Consider the following 26,832-nt stretch of genomic DNA (forward strand, 5'->3'; position numbering starts at 1 on the left):
CCCTCTAGAGTGTACTTTAATTCACGTCGGCGTGGGTGCCCCGGGTGTGCTGTGGCAGGAACACCTCACCTGATGCACATTCCGTGTGTCTGGAGATGGATGGGGCACTGGGGACAGGGCGGTCGTCCCTGTGCAGGGCAAGGTGTACTGAGTTGCCGATGAGCTCCTTAGAGCAGCTTATTTGAAATTTATTTAAAATGCAAAAGATGGAAATGAAATGGATCACTCCGAGTGCTAACCGGTGGGTTTTCCTTCCTGTTGGTCTGTAACGAGTCCATCCTTCGGGCATCAGCTGAAACACGAGGCTCAGCGGAGCTTTCTCTCCCGCCCCCCATAAAAAGAAAATCGGAAAATCAGAAAATGGGAATTTGTCCGTGGTGCCCGGCACTGGGCCGGGAGAAGCCAGCCGTGTCCGGCAGCGCAGTTCCGTGCCGTGCCGTGCTGTGCGGTGCGGCTGCCCGGCCCGGGCGCGGAGGGGTTACAGGGCGCAGCCGCTCCCCGCCGGGGCGGGCGGGAGCCGCCGCTGCTCCATCCGGGAGCGGCAGGAGCCGCGCGAGGGAGGCCGGGATCTGCCCATATCCGGGCGGCTCCGCGGCGGGGACACTGACAAAATGGCGGCGCCGAACTGAGCGGCCCGAAGCGGCGGCGGGCGCTGGCGGAGGCACCGAGCGGGCGCTGCCGGCATCGCCGAGGGGCGGAGGAAGGGCGGAAGGAAGGGAAGGGCCGCGGCCGGTCGGCGCCGCGCGGGCGGGGCCGAGCTTCGAGCGCCCGGGGCGCTGCCGCCGCCTTCTCGCCTCAGGTAGAGTCCGCCGTGCGCGGGGCCGGAGGGGGGACGGGGCGGTAACGGGCCCGCTCCGGCTCGGTGCGGCGTCCTGGGCCCGCTGCGGGACTCAGCCGGGGCAGGAGCCACCTCAGGTCACGGCCTGGGGCCGGCGAGGCGACAGAAGCGCAGGTGTCCCAGCGGGGCACGTTCGGGATACTCCGCCCGGCCGTGAAACCCTCCTGGCCTGCGTATGCCGGGAGGCCGGGTCCCGCTGTCCTGCACAATCCGCGCCGGCCCGAGCAGTGCAGCGGGGCTGTGGCTGCCCTGCGTGTCCCGAGAGGCCGGGTCCCGCTTGTCCTGCTGCGATCCGTGCCGGCCCGAGCAATGCAGCGGGGCTGTGGCTGCCCTGCAGTTGTGAGCCCTGGAGATCGCTCCGAGGTGCGCCTGGAATGACTCCTGCTGCTCCCGGGAATACGTTTATGTGTACGGAGAGGAGCTGTATCCTGCTAAAGGAAATAGCAGAGCGTAAGAATGGAAGCAAACCGAGCGAATGCACAATGTTCCTCATGTTCAGCTGGCCTCTGGTTCTTTCCAGCTCTGGCTTCTCTGACCATATGTAGTTGTGCTTATGTGCTGATTTCGGGGTCCAGTTTTCTCCTCATCCTATGAAAACTTTTAGCATTAGAAATGCATCCTTTGGGAAATTGCTGTTGCAGCTCAATGACTTGTTACCTGAAAGAAAAGCCTCCTTTAGTTGGTCTGAACCAAGTCCCTACAAACTTAATTTTATGACTTGTGAAGTCTCTGTTAATTTATCTCTAACAGTGAAGCATTGTGGTCATGTATAAAATAAGCTGTTAGAATAGGTACATGAGGGAGGGTACCTAGATACATCAATATGTGATGTTCACTACTCAGTTGGAAATATGGGCATTGAAAGTATTTTTATAAGGAATTTTAAAGTTAGTTTTAAAAGGTGTGTATTTTTTTCCCTCAGAAAATCATGGGAGTCATTGACAGTTGTGCGTTGCCATTCAGACCATCACAGACTGGTTTGGGTTGGCAGGGACCTTAGAGATAATCCAGTTCCAGCTCCCTGCCGCTAGACCAGGTTGTTCCAAGCCTCATCAGGCCTGGCCTCGAACGCTTCTGAGCTTTCATTCAAGCTCTTATTTATATAAGTCCAATCTTTTGTGATTATAATGTTAAAAAAAACAAGGTGGGCTTTTTTTTCCCTTACAGTTTGACCTGTAAAAGCAAATACTGTATTCCTATACTTTGAATAGAGGTGAAACATTATTTTCTTCAACTCCTTTAGGGAAGAGAATTTAATCAGCAAAAACAGCTGCATTAACAAACAGATTATTTAAGGACACAAAACTGTAGGAGGGAATAGACATCAGTTCCCATGGATACAGTTGGTGTTTGGTAGTTAGAAGTACAAAGCTGAGATCTATTTCTTACTTAGCAGTCAACACTCTCTTCGTTTAAAATGTGTGCCAATGTCTAAAAGCAGAAGTGACTTGTGAATTTTGAGATTCATATATAAAGCAAGGTGAGCTGTAGTAATTCGTGTTTTCTGGAGGACTAATTTAATTTGTTTTCTGAGAATTAAGACTTAGTTTAACATGTACATGCTGGTACCCCTCAGTGCTGCCAATAGGAACAACCCACCAAAAAAAAGTTACTTATTTGGGTAGGTTCCTTAGCTTGGTTTATGCTGTGTGGCCTTACAGTTACACTGCCTGTGGTAAGTGCTGGGAGATAAGTGGACTGGATGGTTTACACTCCTAAACCTAAACTGCTGCTAAAAATTTAGAGTGCAGCTTTATTTTCCAAGACTGCTGCTGATTTATGATTTTGGTCTCCTGTTAATTTCACCTTGATTTCTGTTAGGGGGTGTTAGATTTACCTATCCCAGCTACCCGAGGGGTAACCATGAAGTGAATGCTGCCATACCAGATCAAATTTGTAAAATATGTAGGTGCAAAACCCGTTTTCTCCTGAATTCCAGGCCTTTGGAATTTGTTAAAAACATAAGTAGGGGTATTTTGTCAAGTTCTTACTTCATTTTATTTGGAAAAAGTTTTCTTTGGAAAAAGTATTTTCAATGTGGTCTTAAATACCGCATGTTTGGAAAATTATTTTGAAAGTGGCCAAAATTAAATTACATTTTAATTGCTCTCATGCTGTACTTTCTGCTGATTTCTGGATTTCTTAATACTTTGGGCAAAATTTCACTGTTAATTATTAAAATTCACTCAAATCTGATGATCGCTTCCTTATTCAGTAAGCACTGAAGAACTATATGCTATCAGACTATATTAAACATAGTTACCCAACTATACTCATTTAAGGTTTCAGAGCTATCACAGTGCAAAGAAGGATTGTGAATGCAGTCATACCCCTTAAGATTTATCAAGTTTCATAAGAGAAATTCTCTTATTTTTAAAATGGTTCTCCAAGGAGAATGGGATTAAGTGGATATCCCTTAAGTGTTTCTTTTTGCAGTCCTCATTTATGTATTACTTCCCAGCTTTCAGGTTTTATTCATATATGGGTAGCACGAGTATTTAATTCATATAATTTGCATGTGTTCCAGGGAATTCTTTTTCCTATTAACTTGTCATATTCTTCCTCAATTGCTGAATCACTAATTGGTTTGTGCAAGTGCAAGTGTTATAGAAATGAAGCCTGAATGAAGAAACAGGGACTTTTTTGTAGATTGTGTAAAATTTGGATTTTTGTTTAATATATGTCTACAGTGAGAAATGCTTAGCAACAAAGTAGTAAAGGAGCTCTGTGAGTTGGGCTTCAGCATTTTTGTTGCCTTTGAAGAAAAGACAGAGCTGAAACATTTAGTGTATCTTGCACTGTCTTAGTAACTGATCTTCCTCTGTGAAGCAGTAGAGACTGACAAAGTTTAATTTCATGATACTCTGAAGAGGCAAATGCTTTGCAGTTTCTTGTGTTTCACTGAGGTTGCTTTATCCTTTGCCATGCAGTTGCAGTAATAATTAGTGTCCAGCCTGAACGCAGAGATTTGAGTTCTCTGCAGACACGGGGCTCTTTCTCTGATGAGTCAGCGCCTTCAAAATGCAAACGTTTTTTATTTGGCTTTTGGCAGAAAATTCTGTTTCCCTTACCAAATGTCATAGCTATGCTCTCAGCGAATTTGATGCTTGAGTTGTTAAACAATTTTACAGTAAAAAAAAAAAAAATCTGATTAAAATTTTCTTTGTTTCTCTTCCATTCTCTCATTTTCCCTTATGTAAAATAAATTTAGAAATTACTTAACTTTTGATGAAGACTGATTCAAGGAGACTTGAGCTAAGAGACTGTGAAAGCCTCAGAATCTGAACCCTTAAGCAGATGCAAGTAGCAGATGATACAAGAAGTCATAAAGTTGCATGTGATGAGCCAGGCAAATGTTTAGTTTTAGCAAATGTGACTGCTAGAGAACGGATAAAATCACTATAATTAAATGCTCTTACTAGTGTATTTCTCACTCCCATCTTTTGCTGGAGCTGGATGTCAGAATCATTGAACAGCAAGGTTATTTGATCCATATCCTGGCTGACTGGACAGCAGAGTTGGCTCTTCTGGCTACAAAGGTGTTGATGGTGAGAACATAGGTGGCAAATGGACACAGGAGAGGGGGGAGGCAAAGAAGCAGTGCTGGCACACACAGTGGTTCTTATCTGCTCTTGCAAGCTTTGTCCACCACTCAGAGCTCTTTACTATGCCCACATGCTTTGCCGTTCAGGACTGTTTAGACTTGAGGCACCTAAAACATTAGTTGTTAACAGACAGTTAAAACCTGTTGGAGAATTTTGCTCAGACATGGCTTGAAGGAAAAACGGCCATGAAAATATACAGCTGATGGAAAAGTAAAAGGCAGCTGTGAGGAGCAAATTCTCAAAGCCTGTTTCTGTAAATAATAAGGTTCTCAGGCACATTTTTATAAACAGCAGGGTTCTCAGGCAGTTTTCTCATAACAGGTGACTATCTTTGGCTGTTTTGGGAAAGTAAAAGTAAGTTTTGAGAACCACTCATATCAGGTTGAGAACGCAAATCTTGGTTTCAATACCAAACCACAGGTATTGAAAACAAAAGGAGGGATTAATGTTTAAATCTGTGACCTATGATGAGCTTGGATTTTGCAATATGTATGAGCTTAATTAACACTGTTATAAAAAATGACTGATTGAATCAATAAACCAGAGTTCGCTGCTGATCAATTAGGATGGGTCGTCTCCCTTCACTTCATCAAATGGTGACCCCGACGTGATACTGCAAAGCACCACGGAGGAGTGAAATCCGGGTCGGGTTCCGTAGCAGCCGGGACAGCAGAAGCGTGAAAAAGAAAAGCGGAGAAAAAAGACGCCGAGACGCGCCGTGCTCTAGGTGATTGTAAAGACGAGCCTGGCCAAAACGTGCGGCCGCGACCTTGAGGAGCTGCAAAAGCGCTTACGATTTATAGGTATGGAGAGCCAAGCCGCATATGATCTTTTATTGCTTTTTTGCAGAAAAGGCAGATTAAAGGCATAGATTTGCAGAAAGAATTACCGGGACTTTTGGCTTATGATAGAGGAGTTTTCATTAACCCCCATACGTTTCACGAGTTAACGGAGTGGCGTAAATTTGGGAGGCTTCTTTAGATGGTGATAAAACTGCCAAGAAGTTTTGGCGGGTCATTAACAATGAATTGCTGCAGTTTCAGGCTGAAAAGAATGCTGCTCAGCAGGCTACTGCCGCTTATGACCGTAATAAAGATTTCGACCAAAACAGGGAATTTGATAAGGAGAGGGGAATTCCGTTAGCCCCTGCAATGAGGATGGTTTCACTACCTGCCTCACCTCCCCCCTCGGCAAGCCCAGCTACACAGAGCACTTTATTACCCGCTCCGCCGCTTCGTTCGGCAAGCCAGGCTACACAGACCGCTTCTGAAACTCCTGTACTCTCTCAGCAACAACAGCCATGGCCGAGACCGCCCAGTCAGTTCCCGAAAAGCAATTAGCCGATCCCTGGGGCAGAAAACGACCTAGTGGCAGCTATCGCGAGGGACCGACAGGAGGCGTGGGCTGCTTTAGCGAGAGATGCAATGGAAAAGGGAGATCAGGAGATTATAAGTGTGGCTACTGAGCTGGCTTTCCCGGTTATCTTCAGTCCTCAGGATGCGGGCGGCATGCAGGCGACCATTCCTGCTATTGATTGGAAATTGTTGTCTCAACTCCAATCTACTGTTAGTCAGTTTGGAGTTAAAAGTGAGCCAGTTAAACAGATGCTAGATTATATTTTTGATACTAGCCTCCTGCTGATTAATGGATGCCGTGGATTAGCTAAATTGATTTTTACCCAACATCAGCAATTGTTATTTAATGCTCATTGGCAAGCACTAGTTAACGAGTGTGTGGCATTTCAGAGGCAGCCAGGTGACCCTCTCCGTGGCATCACTGTTAATGAGCTTATGGGCCTGGGACCTTTTCTTCGTACCGAGGCACAAGCTCTATTGGGCCAGGAGAAGTGCCGGGAGGCTATGAGGTTAGTTAGACTCACTATAGAAAGGGTAAAGGAACCAGGAAGGGTACCCATGTGTATGGGAATTAAACAAGGGGTAGAAGAGTCATTTGGGTCATTTATTGATAAGGCTGCTGCTGCAATTGAAAGAGCTGGGGTGCCAGAATATCTTAGGAGGGCATTGCTCAAGGAGTGTGCTCTCCAAAATTGTAATTCTCCTCCTAGGAGAGTGATTAATACTCTGGGTGCCAATTGGACTATAGAGGAGGCATTAAAAAAGATGGCTTTGGTGCCAACAGGAGCAGAAGCCTTTGTAGTAGATGCAATCAAACAAGTAGGGCTAGACCTACAAGAACAGGCAAAATCCTCTCAAAGTCAGGTGTTAGCTGCTCTTGCACCTCTTCAAACGTCGGCAGCACTGCCTCCGACAGATAATTGGGGCCAGAAATGCCGCTCGGACACCCACAATACGAGTGCCTGCAAGCAGAGACCGGGAAGTACGAACCACAGTGACCAGGCACCAACAGAAGTCGTCGCTGCAGCATCAGCACCCTCTCCTGTCTCCAGCCCGACACCACAGGGAGCCGCCGCGGGGAGAGCGGAACCGCCGCAGGGGGAGTGACCGCGCTGCCACGGCTGCAGCGCGGACGGAGCGCGCGCCGCACCCAGCGTGAGGGGGTTGTGCCCGCTCCAACACGAGCACCGTGGGACCGGAGCACTTTTTCAGCGCCAGAGCTTGTCTCTCCACCCTGCAGCCAGCAAAGAGCTTAGGTTTTAGAGCTTGCAGCCATGGTGGATGTGACTTCTGTCAGCAAAAAGAAAAGATCCCTGCTGCAATTGGGAAACCAGTGATAATAAACAAACGACACCAAGGGCTATCAGGACATTTCCCACCTAAGTCAAAGGTACTTTTGTTCTTCCTAGCAGAGACTGTGAAACAGGAATCAGCAGTGAATGCATGGGTCAAATTTCGGCCGATTTTGGCTCAGCATTGGTTATGCTGTCTTAAAATCACCTGTATTAACAGTGACTTTAAAACATCAGAAGCCCGGATAGCTCAGTTGGTAAAACATCAGACTCCAAAATTGTATTTTGAAAAATTTAAAAATGTTAAAGATGTTGGAGTGATTGTGTGAGTGAGATGTTATGAGTGTGCTTTTGGTATAAAAATGCTACAGCAAACATATGAAGAAAGTTGTTTCATCTCAGTGTTTTGGAATCGGGCCTGTGAGTAGGTTGTAGTGGATGCTGTATTTTATTTTTGTGGTGAGTTTTGTTTGTTGTTAAATAGTTTAGGTTGAGTTGTCTGTTGGGTGCCATTGAATGTTAAATACTGTTGAAGTTAAGTTTTGTTAAGTTTTCTGTTAAGGTTAAATTATATTAGGTTTAAGTTAAGTTAGATTCTGTTAAGTTTGAATTGTATTAGGTTTAAGTTATGTAGAATTTAAAGTCAGTTAAGTTCTGCTAAGTTAAGTTCTGTTGATTTGAAAATAAGTCTGTTAAGTTTCAATATTTTAAGTGCTGTTAAGTTTGATTTATGCTAGATGTTTATTTTATGATTTGCATTTGTTGGGACTACCTTATAGAGATACTAAGAGTGCTTATAATGCTTTTACTTATTTTGCTTTGTATTTTTGGTTGTATTTAGAATATGGTCAGTAGAATGATAGAGAAACCTGGCATACTAACCTCCTTGTGCTAAAAAGAAAAAAAAAAGTGGGAATATGTTGGAGAATTTTGCTCAGACATGGCTTGAAGGAAAAACGGCCATGAAAATATACAGCTGATGGAAAAGTAAAAGGCAGCTGTGAGGAGCAAATTCTCAAAGCCTGTTTCTGTAAATAATAAGGTTCTCAGGCACATTTTTATAAACAGCAGGGTTCTCAGGCAGTTTTCTCATAACAGGTGACTATCTTTGGCTGTTTTGGGAAAGTAAAAGTAAGTTTTGAGAACCACTCATATCAGGTTGAGAACGCAAATCTTGGTTTCAATACCAAACCACAGGTATTGAAAACAAAAGGAGGGATTAATGTTTAAATCTGTGACCTATGATGAGCTTGGATTTTGCAATATGTATGAGCTTAATTAACACTGTTATAAAAAATGACTGATTGAATCAATAAACCGGAGTTTGATGCTGATCAATTAGGATGGGTCGTCTCCCTTCATCAAAAGCCCAGCATGGTTTGTAAATTAGTTTGAGTAAAGACTGCCTGAAGAATTCGCTTAACATGCTTTCAGTATTGGTGAAGGCAGTGCTGCATGTGAATGTTTCACTACTCCAGTGCTACACTGTGAATTTTTGTACTGCTCTGTTAAATGTCATTTGTTTTGTTAACAGAATAGCACTTTTGGGTTGTGAGAAACTCCAGCACTTCAGGAACCAAGGTTTCGCAGAGAAGAGCTGCTGCTTTCACAAGTTCTGACATCAGCCAGTCTTCCTTGAATTCTGGTGTGTGCGAGTCCTTGGTGGAGGTTGCATATATACATGTTTTCATGAAGAGAAGTGAGAAGCCAGAAGGTTATAGACAAATGAGGCCTAAAACTTTTCCTGCCAGTAATTATACTGGCAGCAGCCAGCAGATGCTACAGGAAATACGAGAGAGCCTCAGGAATTTGCCTAAACCCTCAGATGCTGCTAAAGCTGATCACAGCATGGGCAAAATGTTACCTGAAGATCCTAGACAAGGCCGAAATCCCCCTAAATTTGTAACATATCACAAGGTTTTGCAGGAGATAAGAAACTCACTTCTGCCTTTTGCAAATGAAGCAACCTCAGCTGTCAAAGGAACATCAGAAGTTAATCGACAGATGCTGCAAGACTTGCAAGCTGCTGGCTTTGATGAGGTGAAGTGTTTTATTTTGAAGATTTGGTGTTCTACTAGCTATAAACTATTAATGCATGTTGGTCAGGCAATGTTTGGACAGCATGATAAGCAAAAAGCTTCAAAATCTGGTAGATTTCTGTTTAAGACATGAAACTGGTAATAGTGGGGGATGTAAAAGAGGACTAGAAGGATTTAGACTTGGATTTGTTTTTTTAAGCATCTTGTCCAGATTGTTCTTATGTGGTAGGTTGTTTTAATTATTTATTTAGTTTTAGGCAGAGAGAACTGGACTCTCTAGAACATGGATTTTGCCTCTGATACTCAAAGTAATTTTGGGTTGTGCTCAGTTAAAATAGGTTGATAAAACACGGCCATTCTAAATTGAAAGGCAATACCAAATATTTTGGAAAATAATCTGAAATGTGGTTTCCAGGAAGGAAAAATGAATACACTTACATCTCCTGTGTTTTTACTGGGATCTGCACATCACATAAATCACACTTGTTTTCATGCCTTCTTTGTAAACCTGGGTACAAAAGCATGTTTAAAAAGAGCTAGCAAACCACTCATCTTGCCAAAGGAAAAAGGCACAGTACCACAACAGGGATTAACTTTTCAGGCGTGCACTGCTTGCAATAGTGACCAGCTCATGAGTTCTGCTGTCTGTGATGCTTTGATATTTACAGAGATCTACCTCTACCACAAGTGAGCTTCTCCAAAGCTGCCAACTGGCTTTTCTTCAGCAGCATCCCAGTGTCAAGTGCTGATGTTCCTTTCATGTTCCTTTTACTTGATCAAATACACAGTCCAGACTGTGTGTCAGGAAGAATGGAAGGATTTTATAATGATAAATGATTTTTGTAATCATTTGCTCCAATTCTGTGATTCATTGCTGAGGTTGGGGGAGTTTTGTTGCTGTTGTTGTGTGGGATTTTGGGGCAAGGAGGGCTGTGCATTCGATTTTTCAAAGTAGATTGGTTCTCAGCTCTGTTTTTACATATTTGAACCTGCAGCTGGTTTTGCAGACTGAAGGTTGTGGTATGTGGCTGGACAATAAATTAGAAAGGTATCTTAAGTTGGTATTTTTGTTGGATCCTTTGTATCTTGAAGCCTTTTGCTTCTGCCCTTTGTTCTTGGATACAACTGCAAATTCCCATGACACTTGTGATTATATGGGGCTTTTTTCAGGCACAGTGCCAGCATAAGCCCTTTCTGCCATGTGTTAACCTATAGTTGCGTTGCCACAATAGGCCATATGGCACTGATCCACGTGTGTCCCTAGGAAGAAATACAGCTGAAGTAGGAAAGCATTTTTCTTGGTCGAGAAGTTTCAAAATGTATTGAATTTTTTTTTTCCAAATGAAATATCAACAAACGTTCTTGTTATTTCTCCCCACCTCTCAGGTAGTAGGTAGCATTAAGGGGTGAAGTGGAACAGATAGAAATCAATAAGTATCAGGTGTGTGTATACAGATATATACATATATATATATATATGTATAATAATCAGGGTAGGTTGCTATTCATTGCATTTGGGGTTTTTTATCCTAAATATCTTACAGAAAATCTCTTTTGCTTACTATGGTTCAAGTTAAATCCTTATATGTTCTGTGTATGGTGATATTCTTTAAGACATTGACTGCTTCATATCACATAGGTGACCAAATTTTTGAGCTGAAAATGTTATGTCTGCTTTTTCTAGTATCAGCTAGTCCCTAAAGATTGTGACAACTTTATTGTATAGGCTTTTTTATTATAAAATCCTTTTTTAAGGGTTGTATGACCACACTGTTCTATCTAGATAACATGATTTACATCAGAGTGCAGTGCTTAAACTGGTTAACTTTTCTTCTGAACATCCAGATTGCAGTACTATTTTGGATGATCTCTTCTGGAGAAGACATTTTAAAAGTAGTTCTGAAACACTTGAGAGAAATCAATACTTTGTAAAATTACTTTGGTGAAATTAGTGGAGGATATTTGGCTAAATAACCACGATTTTTGGTATTGTAAATAATTTTTTGTAAATAATTTTCTCTTTAGGATATGGTTATACAAGCTCTTAGACAAACTAACAACCGTAGTATAGAGGCTGCCATTGAATTTATAAGTAAAATGAGCTACCAGGATCCTCGTCGGGAACAGATGGTTGCAGCAGCAGCAAGACCTGTGAACGCAGGTATGAAACCCCCAGGTATGTGTATCCATGGTGACTCAGTAACTCACTGAGTATTCTTATAGGTGAAACACAGAACATAGTAAATTTTGCCTTCACGTGCCCACAGTAGAACAGAAATGCTGAGATACAGGGGTTTTTGCCTTTAAAAAGAGCATTTTACATAACTAATGCGATCCTTCTGAGAGATAGGCCCGTTTGACTTGAGTTTGTTAAGCATGATTTTATAACTGCATGGTTTTATTACTGTGCATAAACATTTTATACAAGGAATGGTATTGAGATCTCATTTTGGTAATTTCTGTTACCTTGCTGATGTGGTGCCTGTGTTTTGTTTTGTTTCAGGCACCACTTAGAAATCTAAGTGCTGAGCATTGAATTCTTCTTTAAATTTTTTGTCTTTCTTCACACACACACCCACACAACAGCATGCTGTATGTGTATTTTTGTGTATGTATTTTTCTGTGTGTGTATTTATATATCATATAACTATGGTATTTGTATTTTAGGATGTGATGTTTCAGGATCCCTCTGTGCTTAATTTCCTGCTTGGTTCCAGCTTTTGTTTCTATACTTTTTAAGGCAGGCTCCATGTTCTTAGAGATGTTAGAAGGGGGACTGTGTCTTCATTAGCAGAGTCAGAATTTTGCCACTTGCTGTTACTGCTTTCTGAACAGATGCTAGCACATTTTTTTAATATGACTTGATGCCTTTTTAATAGCATACACCTAAAAAAAGAGTAACTTAAAAATGCAACAGAAATACTGAACTTTTATTAGACTAAAGTTGGGTGCTGAGCTGCTAGCACTGGAGTTAGATTTTAAATCAACAATATAGATAGGAGGGAAAATTAGTCAGGAGTTGCAAAGAACAGCGTCATTTTCCTTTAGTCTGTTAAGCAGGATTAGTCGGTGCTTATATAAAGTTCATAGGTAAATTCCACCATTTAGACATCGTTTTCATTGTTACCTGCAAAAATAGAGTAATTAACATGTTCTTTAAGTGAGGACAGGGTGATTTTCAGCAATTAAAGTACTGCATGTGTTTACACATATTTTAGTGTTAGCATTATAAAAACCACAGTAAGACTGCCTGCACCATCAGTTCCTTGTATATTTTGTTTATATTATGCAAAATAGTATCTGCAAAGTAAATATATAGCAGGGTTTTGCTCTGTAAATTTTGCATTCTTACAGTTTTAATTTTTGCCTCTCTATCTACAACACTTCTACTTAAAAAGATCCAGCTTTTAAAATTAAAGTACTTAGTCAGATTCTGTCTTATGGGAATATAACAAGTCTGAATGATCTGTATGCATATATGGGTGCAAGCCTTGATTTTACAGCATTCAGTTAAATTTAATGTAAGAACACTAAGTGTTTTGCAAATGTTAATTGGAACACAGCAACGTAACATATTTTTCCATGCTATTACTTTTTATTGCATTTGTGCTGAACATTCTGAGAGCTTCTTGTACACATGATTAAAAATACATTGTGTGACTAATAATTTTGCACGTTACCATTTTTTTCAATTAAATTTTACATTTTTACTGAAGCAAAATACATTTTCAGAAAAGTGATTTCTGAAAAATCACTTTCTGGTATTATAGTTTTATAGTTTCAATATGAGGGGTTTTTCCCCTGTTATATGAACACTGAGCATATTAGCATGCAGTGCTGTATATTACTTGAAAAAGTTTTCATATGAAGTACAGTGGATTATATTGTGTCAGAGAATTCAAGTCCTGTTTCTGTAGTAATTAACACAGAAGAATAAAATATTCAAAGCAGTCAATAGGAATAATTTCCAACAATGTAAATGCTGTGTTTTCTTCTTGTGGAAGCAGGGGCTGTGCAGCAGTCAGTGAACCGCAAGCAGAGCTGGAAGGGTTCTAAGGAGTCCCTGGTTCCTCAGCGGCACGGCCCTTCCCTGGCAGAGGGTGTGGTTTATCGCTCGGAAAGTCCCAGCTCGCAGCCTGATGTAGGAAGGCCGTTATCCGGATCTGGCATTGCGGCGTTTGCTCAGGCTCATCCTGCCAATGGACAAAGAGTGAATCCCCCACCTCTGCCGCAGATAAGGAGTGTCACGCCTCCTCCTCCACCTCCTCGGGGGCAGACACCCCCTCCAAGGGGAACTACTCCTCCACCTCCTTCCTGGGAGCCAAGTTCTCAAACGAAGCGGTACTCCGGAAACATGGAGTATGTGATCTCCCGTATTTCTCCAGTGCCACCAGGAGCATGGCAGGATGGTTATCCACCTCCACCTATGAATCCTCCGCCTATGAATTCATCCGCACAGGGGCAGAGAGGCATGAGTACTGTCCCCATTGGCAGGCAACCGATAATCATGCAGAGTTCTGCCAACAGCAAATTTAGTTTTCCCTCAGGAAGAGCTGGAATGCAAAATGGCAATTGTCAGGCAGAATTCATAGTTCACCAGAATGTGGTGTCTGGAAATTCAGTGAGTCGCCAGCCACCCCCATATCCAATGAATCCAACCAACAGGCAGAGTCCCACAGCACTACAGATGCAGGCAGGGGGATCTGCTCCTCCTTCGGCCTACACCAATGGGAATATTCCTCAGGCAATAATGGTGCCAAACAGAAACAGTCACAACCTGGAACTTTACAACACCAACGTGGCTGGAATACCTGCATCCTGGTCTCAGCCTTCCCCCGTGCAGCCGCAGGCGTCGCTGGGCAATGGGCACGACATGCCTGCGTGGCAGCCCAGTATTCCCGTGCGCTCCAACTCTTTCAACAACCATCACGGCAGCAGGCAGAGTCACTCGGGCAGCTCCCAGCCTTCGGCCACCACAGTGACAGCCATAACGCCAGCTCCCATTCAGCAGCCAGTGAAAAGCATGCGCGTGTTGAAACCAGAGCTACAGACTGCCCTGGCACCCACTCACCCTTCCTGGATGCCGCAGCCCATGCAAAGCGTTCAGACCATTCCCTTCTCCGACAGTCCCGCTACCAATATGGCACTTATGCCTCCTGTTGCGGAGGCTCCAAATTACCAGGGTCCCCCACCGCCTTACCCCAAACACTTGTTACATCAGAACCCTTCTGTCAATCTGTATGAGGCAGGACCCAAGCTCAACAAGGAGGAGCCACCTCCTTTAGCCAGGGAGGATGAGAATGAAAAGAATTACGAATGTGTTGATTCAACAGATAAAGAAAAGAAACAAATTACAACCTCACCTGTTCCTGTTAGAAAAAACAAGAAAGATGAAGAAAGAAGAGAGTCTCGCATTCAAAGGTATTCCCCTCAAGCCTTTAAATTCTTCATGGAGCAGCGTGTGGAGAATATACTCAAGTCACACCAGCAACGTTTGCACCGGAAAAAACAGCTAGAGAATGAAATGACACGGGTAAACTCTTCCTTCTTTCTAAATCTATGACTGAACTGTTCTTGTATTGCTTTTATAAGATATGTCTTAATTGTAGAATTAAATAGTACACATGAGTAGAATATTCAGAACTTTAGTATTGAAATCTATTTTTAATCTTTGTATTTGAGATGTGGCAGGTTTCTTCCTTGTCTTGTTTATGTATTTAATTTTCTTCTTAGAAATTGATTTTTAAGTAAGTTTTTTTGGATATCTAAAGATAATTTGTATGGCCTGCATACAGTAAGGTGGCAGAAGCAAAACAGTTGTTACATGAACTGAAATGTAGCTACATGGCTCATAGCTTTTTGTTATGGGTTCTACTTAATCCTGATTTTTGAGTTATAGGCAATATTTTAATGATTTTTAAAAATATTTCTATTTTTTTTAAACTAAGTACTAAAGGTACAAGCAAACTGGGGACAAGTTCCAGGCTAGCTAGTGTTCTTATGTAGACATGCACACAGTGATATTTTTTACATTCTGCAGTTTGTTACCAGTAGGGATATTTTTTAAAGTTCAAATTAAAAAAAAAAAAGTTAGTTTTGGTTCTTTTAGAATGAAAGAGATGGTATCTTTTGTCTAATTATTTTGTAATCTGCACTGTAAATGTATCTGTTTAAACAAGAGCAATTGAAGGGCATAATTACAAAACAAATACATGTGAAATCAAATTTTTTGTGCCTGCATGGAGTCAGTGGTCTATTTCTAATATTTCAGTGTTCTGTTAAACCAAATCAAAACGGTAAAAACTGGAGCTGACAAACATATATCATTTCAAAAGAGAAAATAGTGAGTAGTGAAACTAAGATTTGCAGAAAGGTGAAATTGAGATGAGTCACACAAATATATTTCCTAATGATTGTAGTTGAAAGTTTGACATAAGTATGATGTCTATGAGAGTATGTATTTGGCTTATACCACTTTCTTGCTGTTTTTTAAATCTGTTTTTTCTTACTCTTTGAAAATTCTTACTGTAAGCTGTAGTCTTTTGTAAGTGTTTGCTTAATCACAAATATGTAGATGTTAGCAAGATTTCATCCTGGAACTCTTACTAGATCTTTATTCTTAGTCTTTTCTCTTTCCTTTTTCACTTCACTAACAGCTGATTTAAACTGTTAAGGTGTGGGAAGCTTTCCTGAACTCTGTAGCCTCCATCCCTGTGTAGACAAGTAAGATTCTGAAGCAACAGTGTTTCTTAAGAATAGCATGATCTCTTTTTAGAGGGCTTTGCATGCAACCCTGCATCAAAATTAAGCATGAATTTATTTTGGCTATTTTTGAGTGCTTAAATGTAAGATTATAATTAATGTTGATTTGCAAACTTCACTTTCCCTTCTTACTGTGTTGTGTTCTGTAGCATCTCAGAATAAGTAGTACTTATATAAAAGCACTGATATAACTTTTCTTGATATTTTTCTTATGCTTTTAAAGCACCTTAGTAGGAGTATTTAATAATATTTATAATATTAGTGCTAGAGTTTTAATTATTTATGCTGGATTTAAAGCTGGGATGTTTAATTACAGGCTGAAGGGTGGAAGATGGGTTATTGTGCTGCAGCAGGCCCTTTTCATAAGCACACAGGAGAGGAATGCCATAACAATAAAGTATATTTTGGGCTTTCATGAGAAGGAGAAAGGGAAATTATTTATTTTCAGAAAGTTTTAAGACGATTAGCAAGTATTGAATCCCTTCTTTTCTGCCCTTTGAATTTTGAAAGAAGAAACCTCAGAATGCACCTGTGAAAATACCAGATGCTGTATTTCTAGCATATGTGACATATTTCTGTTCTGTCAGGTCTCCTAGGAGTTGAGTGGTCTCAAAAGTGTTTAATTTAGATGTGTGAGTTTGGCCAAGAGTTACAATGGGTGTCTTTCCTGCAAAGAGAAGCTTAAGTCATCCTTTAAGGCACAGCAAGATGAGAAGGAAGCAGAATGAGAGCAAACTGTGTTATGATAGAGAGCCAGTGAGGAAAGTTTTGGTGTCTGATGTCTTCTTGAAATAATTGGAGGTACACATGCAGAAAGGTTTGTGCAGCTGACAGTTTGTTAATTTTTGGTAAATGCTGAAGCTGAGGAGTGTTCTAGGGAAAATACAGCAATTCAGAGAGAAAGTTTGTAGTTAACATTTGTTTTAGTGGATGACAGGGAAAAATGAAGGTGGGTTGAGGGAAGAGATGACAAATTGCAGTACTTGGGCTACTTTTTTTTACTATAAAACGGTTCAGATGCAAGAGCTAGAGAGCAGGTAGAAGAAAGCAAAGCTTTCCAAAACCAGGGTTTTGGAGACTCTTTGTATGTCTTGCAGTGATTAATCATTGTATTGACTCTCACTCCTAGGGGGTTGTTGCCATGTAGGTTTTATTCTTTGCCAGCTTTGTCGGTGATGGGTGGGGTTCAGTTTGTGTCAAGTGGGTCTGCACTGACTGAGCTTTAGGATCCAAATGGGCCTTAAGAAGGTGACCCACCATTGTCTGAACTTCACCAGGCTCAGGTTTTCAGCTGTCTTCTTGACATTTATAAGATTTAAAAAAATCCTTCCTTCTGTGTTGAAGTGTGCCTTAAGTCTGTTCATTCATGGAAAACTTCAGATGTTTCTGTCTTGGAAGACAGTACGCGCATGTTCCTACAATAAGACAATTTTTTGATTCAAAACATGCAGTTGAACCTCTTACCCACACCTGTCTTGAAACTGCAGCTAACTAGTCCTAATTACTGTCTATCTGATGTCTACAAAAAATTGTCTCAAATTTGAGACAGCCTTCTCCATTTCAATCCTACCGAATTTGTATAACTTGTGAAATTCATTTGGGTAGACGAGCATATTGTATGCATTTTCCTAATTGCATCTCCTTTGGATCCATTTTTGCTATGATGCCTGTAAGAAGTTTCATGTTTTCTAACAGTATTTTCTTTAATAGGTGGCATATAGTAACTTGTGAAAGCATTTTTAAGATACTGAATGATATCTAATTGATTTTTTTTGCCTTTTTTGTCAGTTGCATCTCTTATATTTTGTTTCAAGCTATGTTGGAAGTCAGGCAAGGCCAAAGTCATCTATTAACATACAGTCTATACAGGCCTAGACTAGTTACTTAGTCCTATTGATGGTTCTGAATACTGCTATGCCAACAGTATCTCACATATTTGAAGCTTTAAAGAGATGGAAGCAGCAAGACTTGGTATCAGGAATCAGTAACATGTTACAGTAAGAAATGGAAAGCTTTTAGAATAGTGCTTGAGTACAGTTGAGATGTCTGCAGGGGTTCAGTGTGGCCATGTTTGAGTTTATGATCAACATGTCCATGAAAAAATAAGGAAGTATGCTATAGGTTGAACTTGGAAATCATTGGTGTGGGATGATGATTTCAGGCCAGGTAGGCAGATAAAATAATTGGGATGCTGTGAGAAAGGTAGCATATAGTAATTTGAAAATGCTGTCAGAAAACAAAAGAAGGAATGAACGTCATGTTACGTGGTGATAGTGTCACAGAGAAAAAATTTTAAAAATTGAAGACAGATTCTATTCACATTAAAACAAGGAAGGATTATTCTGATTCCAGGCCGTGAAACTTGCCAAGAAAAATAGCAGCAGAATTGAATGGGATTCTTAAGGGAATTGAAACCAGCAAAAATATACTGGGGGGGTGCGCAGGTTGGAGCACAATGAGAGCGATCAGTGTGGTTCTTGTAGATAAGGGTTTCCACGCTGTAGGTGGTGAGTTGTGTGTGGTCTGTGAGCGTTTCAGCTGTCAGAATGTTGGTGGCATTGGCTGGAACAGCAGGGATGTTCAGTCAAGATAGGGATATGCACACAGATAGGAGCCAAGAGAAGGAGGCTCCTGTTGGGAGAAGTGAGCCACTTCAGAAGGAGGTTCTCTGCTCAGCTGGTTCCTAGGCAGAGTGGAGAGCAGTGGTGAGAGTGTGAGTGAAGCCCTGCTAGGAAGGGATGTGTTGTGTGATAAGAGGGAATATCAGGTGGTCCAGGTGTGTTGCAGAGGTGTTGGCAAGCAGTAGGAAGCAGTGCCAGTAGGATCTGTTTTGGGTGGCTACACATGGAAGTGAGAGAGTGAGAGGGAGTGCATACTCCCTCCTGCAGCTGAAATTCTAGAGCATGGTCAGCAAGTTCAGTGACTCCTGCTCCAGTTAGTCTGCTTTTCCCATGGCAGCTCCTTAGCCCTCAGCAACTTACAGCTCCTAGACATGTCTTGGCTTTCTTTAACGCTGTAAAGAGAATCAGGGAGGCAGCTGATGCTCACTCTTACTCAGATAATATTATTTGCAGTGGTTTTTATCAGTAATTTGTAAATTACCATTCTTAAGAATGTAATAGTCCCTTCTCTAGAACCTCCTGGTGCATGGCACCTTGTGCATTTGCTGTTGAAAATGATCACATTTCAGCTTTTTATCACTCCTGTATGTTTTTATAGAATCCTAATGTGTAAATTAAAACAAAACCAAATCCCTTTAAGTAGTATTTCTTGTGCTGTGTATAAGTATTTGGTTTGCTTTGCCTAAGCTTTGTAATTAATTATGAGAAAATCACCAAGAATTAAGAGTACTGTTCACTCCTCAGACTTAACTCTGTTTGCTGCACAGGTTGGATTGTCACCAGAGGCCCGGGATCAAATGAGGAAAATGTTGTGCCAGAAAGAGTCAAATTACATTCGGCTAAGAAGAGCTAAAATGGACAAGTCAATGTTTGTGAAAATTAAAACCCTGGGAGTTGGTGCGTTTGGAGAAGTTTGCCTAGCAAGAAAGGTGGATACTAATGCTCTATATGCAACAAAGACTCTGAGGAAAAAAGATGTCTTGCTTAGAAATCAAGTTGCTCATGTTAAAGCTGAGCGGGATATCCTCGCAGAAGCTGATAATGAATGGGTAGTTCGCCTGTACTATTCATTCCAAGACAAGGACAATTTGTACTTTGTAATGGACTACATTCCAGGAGGTGATATGATGAGTCTCCTAATTAGAATGGGTGTCTTCCCAGAAAATCTGGCACGGTTCTACACAGCAGAACTGACATGTGCAGTTGAGAGTGTCCATAAAATGGGCTTCATCCACAGAGATATTAAACCTGACAATATCTTGATAGACCGTGATGGTCATATCAAACTGACTGACTTCGGGCTCTGTACTGGCTTTCGGTGGACCCATGACTCCAAGTACTACCAGAGCGGTAAGAGAGATACAAGTATCCTTTACAAGGAATTAAATTATAAATTAGTAGAAAGATGACTATGCTGTTTCCTTTATGAAAAGGTTTAAGTAGGCTTTTCAAAATCCTACTTGATTACTTGAAACAACAGCTAAAGGAAAAGGTGGAGTGAAAGAGAAGTCACAGTTTTGAGAGTGGTAAAATACAGATTATGTGAGCTTCCAAAAATAAAAACATACCTTCAAAAACAAGGTTGAAATTATTTCTGATTAGTTTTTCTCAAAATGTTACATACCTTAGCCCAGACTGTTACACAGTCTTTGGTGAGAAGATCAAGATTTAAAATCTGATTTTTTAAATTTTTTTTTTGCAATTTATAAGTTAGAGGTTTATGTTTACGGAAGTGTTAAACCAATATACACCCAATGTATATTGTAGTGATGTTAAGAAAAATCTGAAAAGTATTAAGATTGGTATTTTCGCATAGTTATGTCAAAAATTTGCTTTAAAAAATTGTGTCCTCAGAGGTTAGTATTTTATATCATAAACAACAATCAATATCTTGATGTTGATTTCTGTTTTAACTCTCAGCTTCAGTATTGAAACTGAAACAGATTCTGTCTTGTAACACAGAATGGTAATGGATAAAGCAAATGTCATGAAAGTAGCCATGCTCAGTTTTGGCATCCTTGTCACTCCCTGGCAGGTGACCATGCCCGTCAGGACAGTATGGATTTCAGCAGCGAGTGGGGCGACCCAGCCAACTGCAGGTGTGGGGATCGGCTGAAGCCGCTGGAGCGCAGGGCGGCGCGGCAGCACCAGCGCTGCCTGGCCCACTCCCTGGTGGGCACTCCCAACTACATTGCACCTGAAGTGTTGTTACGGACAGGTAACGAGCGTGCTTTTGTACTGCAGCCTCACTGCAGAGTGGCTGCTACTCAGGTGTCCTGCTTCCCTTCTCCCACACTCCCCCTTCTCCCCAGGATGTGATACTTAAACAAAAAAATAAATATTTGTTAATACGGAAATCTTAAGTATTGAATTATCTTCTGAACTTTTTAGTTCTTAGAAATTCAAGATTAAAACTATACAAAGGCTTGACTACCTTATTTGAACTTCATTTCAGGTTACACACAGTTGTGTGACTGGTGGAGTGTTGGAGTAATTCTCTTTGAGATGCTGGTGGGGCAGCCTCCATTCCTGGCACAGACGCCACTGGAAACACAAATGAAGGTAACTTTAAAATCTGGTATTAACGGTCTGAAAAAGGCTTGAAACTTGCATAGTCTTACTAATTTGTAGTGAGAAGAAAGGTGATGTTTGAGGGCACTGCCTGTCCAAGCATGTTACAAACTGAAGATTTTAAACTTTGTTATTGTGGAGGTGCACTTGATTTGTAAAGAAACTTCTAGAATCACATTTGTAATTTACCTGGTCGTATATAAACATACAAACTAAAAACCACATCTCATCTCAGCCTTTCACTGTTTGTGTCCAGTTGTTGTTCCCCTTCCCTCTTCCAGTATTTATGTGTTCTTTTCTCACCTCTTGACTTCCGTGCTTGTTTGCCTGCAGAGGATTTCCTTTGGTGATGTACCTGGAGGTGTTTAGCATGGGAAGGTGGAGGAGCAGGAGATGATTGCCTGCTCAGGGCTGTAACAGCTCAGAGCCTTTGGTTCTTTCTTTCCTGAGCCCCTACTATTTCAGAGAAAACATCAAGGCAGTCTTCTGCAGGTGTCATTTTTTGCAAAATTGCTTTCAGGTGGCTCATATGTAGGCAGTGTTGATTCTATTTTATTTTTAACATGAAATCTCCTAGGCTTTACAGTACATCAAATAACTCAAAACTCATCTGCCTCATCTTTTTAGGATTGTAAGCCATGTGCCTAATCTCAGGTACCAGGTGCTGGATTTTATGGTATCTTTTTTATAGATGTGTCTTCCATGCCGGACTCAAGTTTAGATTTGGAACGTGAATAAACTTTGCCTGCATTTTGCCAGATTTCCAGACAAAATATCCCTTGTCTTTCTGAAAGAGCAGCTTCATGTTTTCCCCTCTAGTGTGAAAAACCTTAGACATATTGAATTATTTCTTTGTGGTCTTTTGTTTTGTCGTTTTAATGTATTTTTCCTTTTTTAAATAACACATCTTTTTGCTTTTAAGGTTATCAACTGGCAAACCGCACTTCATATTCCACCTCAGGCTAAATTGACTCCCGAGGCCTCCGACCTCATTATTAAGCTGTGCCGAGGGCCAGAAGATCGTTTGGGCAAAAACGGCGCAGATGAAATAAAAGCTCATCCGTTTTTCAAAACAATCGATTTTTCCAGCAATCTGCGGCGACAGTCTGCTTTCTACATTCCCAAAATTGCTCATCCCACGGACACGTCCAACTTTGATCCGGTTGATCCAGATAAATTGTGGAGTGATGATGATAAGGAGGGGAACAGAAACGATACCCTCAATGGGTGGTACAAAAACGGAAAACATCCTGAGCACGCTTTTTATGAGTTCACCTTCCGAAGGTTTTTTGATGACAATGGCTACCCATACAACAATCCAAAGCCCATTGAGTATGAGTATGGTAGTTCTCAAAACTCAGAACAGCAGTCAGATGATGATGATGATCAGCAGGCAAGTAGAGGAGTTCAGAGTCGTGATCTGGTGTATGTTTAGTAGAGCAATAAAGGTCAAAAATGAAATAATCAATTCTGCAGCTTTAGATTTTGAAAAGTCTCTTCCTTTAAGAGAACTGAAAGAAGATTGCTAGGGTAAATATGTGCACACTTCTTTTTAAATGCTAAAAAAATTATTTCTTCACTTTCCCTCTCTGTATATTTTGTTTCCCTAGAATACAGGGAAATGCTTCCTGAGAATTAATTTATTCCAGTGATGTTAATTGTTTAATTTAGAAGAGATTTGATGTTAGGTTAAAAAAAAAATCACTTTAATATTGTTATTGGTTCTCTGTACTCTAAGTACTCAAAATAGGAAATAGTGATTTTTTTCCCTAAGATGCCTGGTATCTATTTATACATATAGTGAATAATATTAGAGAACAAATCTGTGCTTCAGAATTTTTAATCACAGTTTTTCCATGCATTGACCAAATCTAAAACCTTAATAATATTCTCTGATACATTTCTGAATAGGAAAAAAAAAGTCTGCTGTACCCTCACTTCTCACTGTATTTAGTCTTATTATTTACAGTGTTGGAAAAACAGCCACCTATCTGGTGAAATGTTTCCAGCTGCTGTGGGAGTGGCATAGTTCTCAGCTTTGAAACAAGAAAGTGTCAGTCTTAGCTATAGTATGATTGTGAGATAATAAAACATTAGAATTAGTGTTTTGTTAAATAGGAATTGGATTTGATATAAGTAACACTGTAGCATGTGACTGGTACTCTCAAAGCAGGACTGCTCACTCAGAAACAACTTGATTGTCTCTTGTCATCAGTTCTCCTATAGATGTAAGAGGAAAAGAAGCCTTAGAAACAACACTTTCTGAAATCTAGTTCAATTTTCTGACTACAACCAAACTGTAAAATGTGTACAGTGCTGCTTTAGTTGGAATTTTTAGTTTAAAAAATAAATTTTAGAGTAGTGCCTTTATGATAAATTTGACATAGGAATGGGAAAATATTCTAAGTTATGACTTTTGAGACTTGTTGTGGAGACCCATTTGCCTTGGCTGGAGCAGTTTGCTTCTGGTTACACAGGCACTGAGGAGAAGGGCTGTGCACAGCTCTGAGCTGGCAGTACAGTTTCAATGCTCTGTCTTTCACAGCCTGGTTCAGAACAGAATTAGGAACTTACAACTGTGCCTTCTGCATTAGTTTCCCTAATTTCCAGCAGTAGATGTTCAGGTATGTCCTAGGGTCTCATGGAGGGTACTGAGCCTGTTGAGGCTATCTGGAGCAGGGATGGGAGCATCACTCTAAGCAGCTGCACTGAGACAAGACCAGGAGTTAAGTGTTGAAATGCAGAAAGAATTACGGTTTTGGCATTATCCTTCTTTTTCCTTAAATAAAAGCAGTAGTAAAAAAAAGAATGCACTATTTTTAGTAAACTTAATGTCTTTTGAAACATTTCTTCATTGGAATTTAATTCCAGTGGATAATCTAATAACATGCATGTAAACATTACTGCTTTCCTAAATTATTATTTGTGCCATTGCAACTATCTAAACATCTTGAAACTGGTGTTCATAGCTGTTCTTGCAGCCAGCATCAGTCACCAGTTTACTTTTCTCACCAGGCTGGTTTGTTTGCTTATGGCCATTTGTTGTCTTTCTGTGCTCCAGTCCGTGTCTCTGTTTGTGCCAGTGCAACTGTCTCTAGTGCTTTCCTAAATACTGATCACTGAAGAAAGTGCTTGTTGGTTGTCATTTGCTTTCTTGTGAGTGTGGTCATTTGAGCTATCCAGCTTCTGGTGTGATCCAAAAATGATTTTTATTGACATAACTGAGGGAACTGCAGCAAGTTGGCAGTGAGGAAGCTTCTTAAATGTACTTTGGCTCAGAAGAAAATGTTTGTGGAAGTTCACCCCTCTGCTCTGAAGTGTTTATAATGGTTAGAAGATGGTTATGAGAAGTTGTTTTCTCAAACAAGTAGTTAGTTAGTTGCTTACTATAATGAAAATGAGTTTGCATCTTAAGAAAACAATCCCTGCTCTGCCTTTCCCACAGCTGTTGAAATAGTAGCTTTTAAGATTAATTTCATTTAGCTTAATTATTGTAAAATGGCTGCAGTGCATAACTACTCCATTTTATATATTATGTAAAAAAGACTGCTTTTCATGTAAATAAACTTTAAAGATTATCCTCCTTTGTAGTAAGTATCCCAGTAAAACTGGTCTACTTGTCTTGGAGCAAAGTGTAATATATTGCTGGTTAAAGGTAATTTAATCAAGCCTGCCTCACCATTTTTGAAGCGTGCAGAGAAAATATCAATTCATTAAAGTGACCCTTAAAATTGCTTTTTCATCTGAGTATATCTCTCCTCTGCCTGCACTATACTATGGTGTATTCCTGTTTAATATTATTACGGATCCTAGGCAATTTAAAAATAATTCTAAAAAACAATAAATAAGTGTCCTGTAAAGGCACCATTATTCTAAAACGAAAAACCAATTGCTTTTATTAAAGGAAATAATTGATTATTTTAAGGACATGTACAAGTATTGAAATCTTAAATACTCTTTTGCCTTTTTTAAACAAATACGGGAAGTGCTTACAACTTTAAAATTTGGTAGATGCTTCTGGCATTTTCTAATATCATGTGTTAGAAGTTGTAATGTTCCTTGTTTGAATTTCACCACCTATATGCTGCAGTATTATGTATTTCCTTGCAAAAAGTGCAGTTCATTACAGTCCAGGTTCTCCTCTGAGAAAGTTAGTTACACACAATTGTTGTCACAACTCTCCAGCACACTCTGCCTTACCCATGTTTTGAAACTTGACGTTTCGTACATAGATTCAGAGTCTGTTGAGATTCTTCGTAGTTGCTGCTTAAAACATGGGTGTTTCACTGGTGACCTACAATGGGGATTGGTTTGTACAGGCAGTGGAGAAGAGAGGCTCCCAGCCAGCAGCTGTAGAATTCTGCAGTAAGTTTTAGTTCAGGTTACCTTTACTTTGTAAAGCATGAAAACAAGTTTCTCTTTTATGTTCCCTTGTATACATATTAATTGTATTTATAAAATGTTCTATAACCCTATAACTTGTATTGTAAATATTATTTGATATTCAATGGCATTCTATCCTTGGGCAGGCCCTCTTGCTGTATCTTTTCTATCCTCAATTTGTCATAGGATCTATAGAATTTATGGCTAGAAAGTGTCTTTGAGACTGATGTATCTTCTGCTGTTGCAAAAACTGTGAGTGGGAATGATTTATTTAGACTCCTTTTAATATTATTCCGCTAATAGGCAGTGCAGTGGGTGGGTTCTTAGATTATGCTGCTGTCACTGAAGATACTGTTAGGCTTTTGTTTCAGATGTTGTGAGTTTTTCAGATCAGACCTTTAAATCTGTTTGCTTTATTTCAGCCAAAGCAAAAAAGATAATGAATTGGGTCAGTGTCATAGTAAAATGTTTTGAATGCCATAAGATGGTCATGATAAAGGCACTATTCAAGTTTACTGATTTATATATATATCTCTATAGATATATATAGACATACTCTGTGTGTATATGTATATATAATGTCCTTTTTGTATTATAAGACTGTCAGTTCCTTTGGATTCTCCTATTAAAAACATAGACCATCCCACAATTCTGCTTAAGTGGATCATTCATTTATTCTGTGTCTAGCTGGTAAACGTAACAATTTCACATTATCTCATGGCCATAGTAAGTTATTCACCATTTTTTTGAGTATTCTTTACTTGTCTCAACCATGACCTGGCATCCCCTCTTGCCAGGTCTCTGCATTGCTGCAATCCAGCTACATGTGTGCTGTTTGATCTCTGAATGCCCATTGGCACTTTTGGGTCTTAGGGGCTTATGGGGTGCTGGCTTGGACCATGATCTCCAAGGCTCCTGATGTTCATATGAAAGGAATGTGCATCTTTGCTGACCTTTCCAGTAGGTACACTGGAGCATCCATCCACTTCATCCAGGACTCCCAGGTTTCCATTTTGTCAGGGCCCAGCAGTTGAGCAGTGGAGAATTCCTTGCCCCTGCTGACTGAACACAGAGCATGTGTGTTTGATCTGGGGACGGGATGTGAGTGGGTGGTTGCACTGACACCTTCTTAAAAGTTATTTCAGAATAAGAGAAGGAATTCCAGCTCTCATGAGCAGCCTAACTGAATTATCGGCAGTCGGTGACGTTCCTGAGTTATTGAAACTGTTCCTGTTTTCTCAGAATTGGTGTCTGTAGTGTAACACTTGATGGAATAATAAATCCCACACTGGATCTTTATAAGAAGTGAAAATCATATTGTTATTTTGGCTATTTAGACATGAAATATGAACATTAGTTGCCCAAT

At 40.5% G+C, this 26,832-nt stretch overlaps 1 protein-coding gene across 5 annotated transcripts; it reads left to right on the forward strand.

Moving 5' to 3' along the window:
• Nucleotides 1-498: 498 nt before the first annotated feature.
• Nucleotides 499-26,115, forward strand: LATS1 (large tumor suppressor kinase 1). Of its 5 annotated transcripts, XM_074537765.1 has the most exons (9): nt 499-799; nt 5,009-5,246; nt 8,625-9,130; nt 11,155-11,305; nt 13,134-14,662; nt 19,280-19,862; nt 20,548-20,730; nt 20,968-21,074; nt 22,006-26,115. In XM_074537765.1, the coding sequence occupies exons 3-9, from the start codon at nt 8,780-8,782 to the stop codon at nt 22,516-22,518; spliced, it is 3,417 nt and encodes a 1,138-aa protein (XP_074393866.1). In that variant the 5' UTR covers nt 499-799; nt 5,009-5,246; nt 8,625-8,779; the 3' UTR covers nt 22,519-26,115. The 5 variants fall into 5 exon arrangements, with proteins under 5 accessions (XP_074393866.1, XP_026649935.1, XP_005488153.1 ...); XM_026794134.2 differs by lacking the exon at nt 5,009-5,246; XM_005488096.4 differs by lacking the exon at nt 5,009-5,246 and having other exon boundaries at nt 13,137-14,662.
• Nucleotides 26,116-26,832: the final 717 nt, after the last annotated feature.

Source organism: Zonotrichia albicollis, chromosome 3 (genome assembly GCF_047830755.1).
Source record: "Zonotrichia albicollis isolate bZonAlb1 chromosome 3, bZonAlb1.hap1, whole genome shotgun sequence".
NCBI classification, from domain to species: domain Eukaryota; kingdom Metazoa; phylum Chordata; class Aves; order Passeriformes; family Passerellidae; genus Zonotrichia; species Zonotrichia albicollis.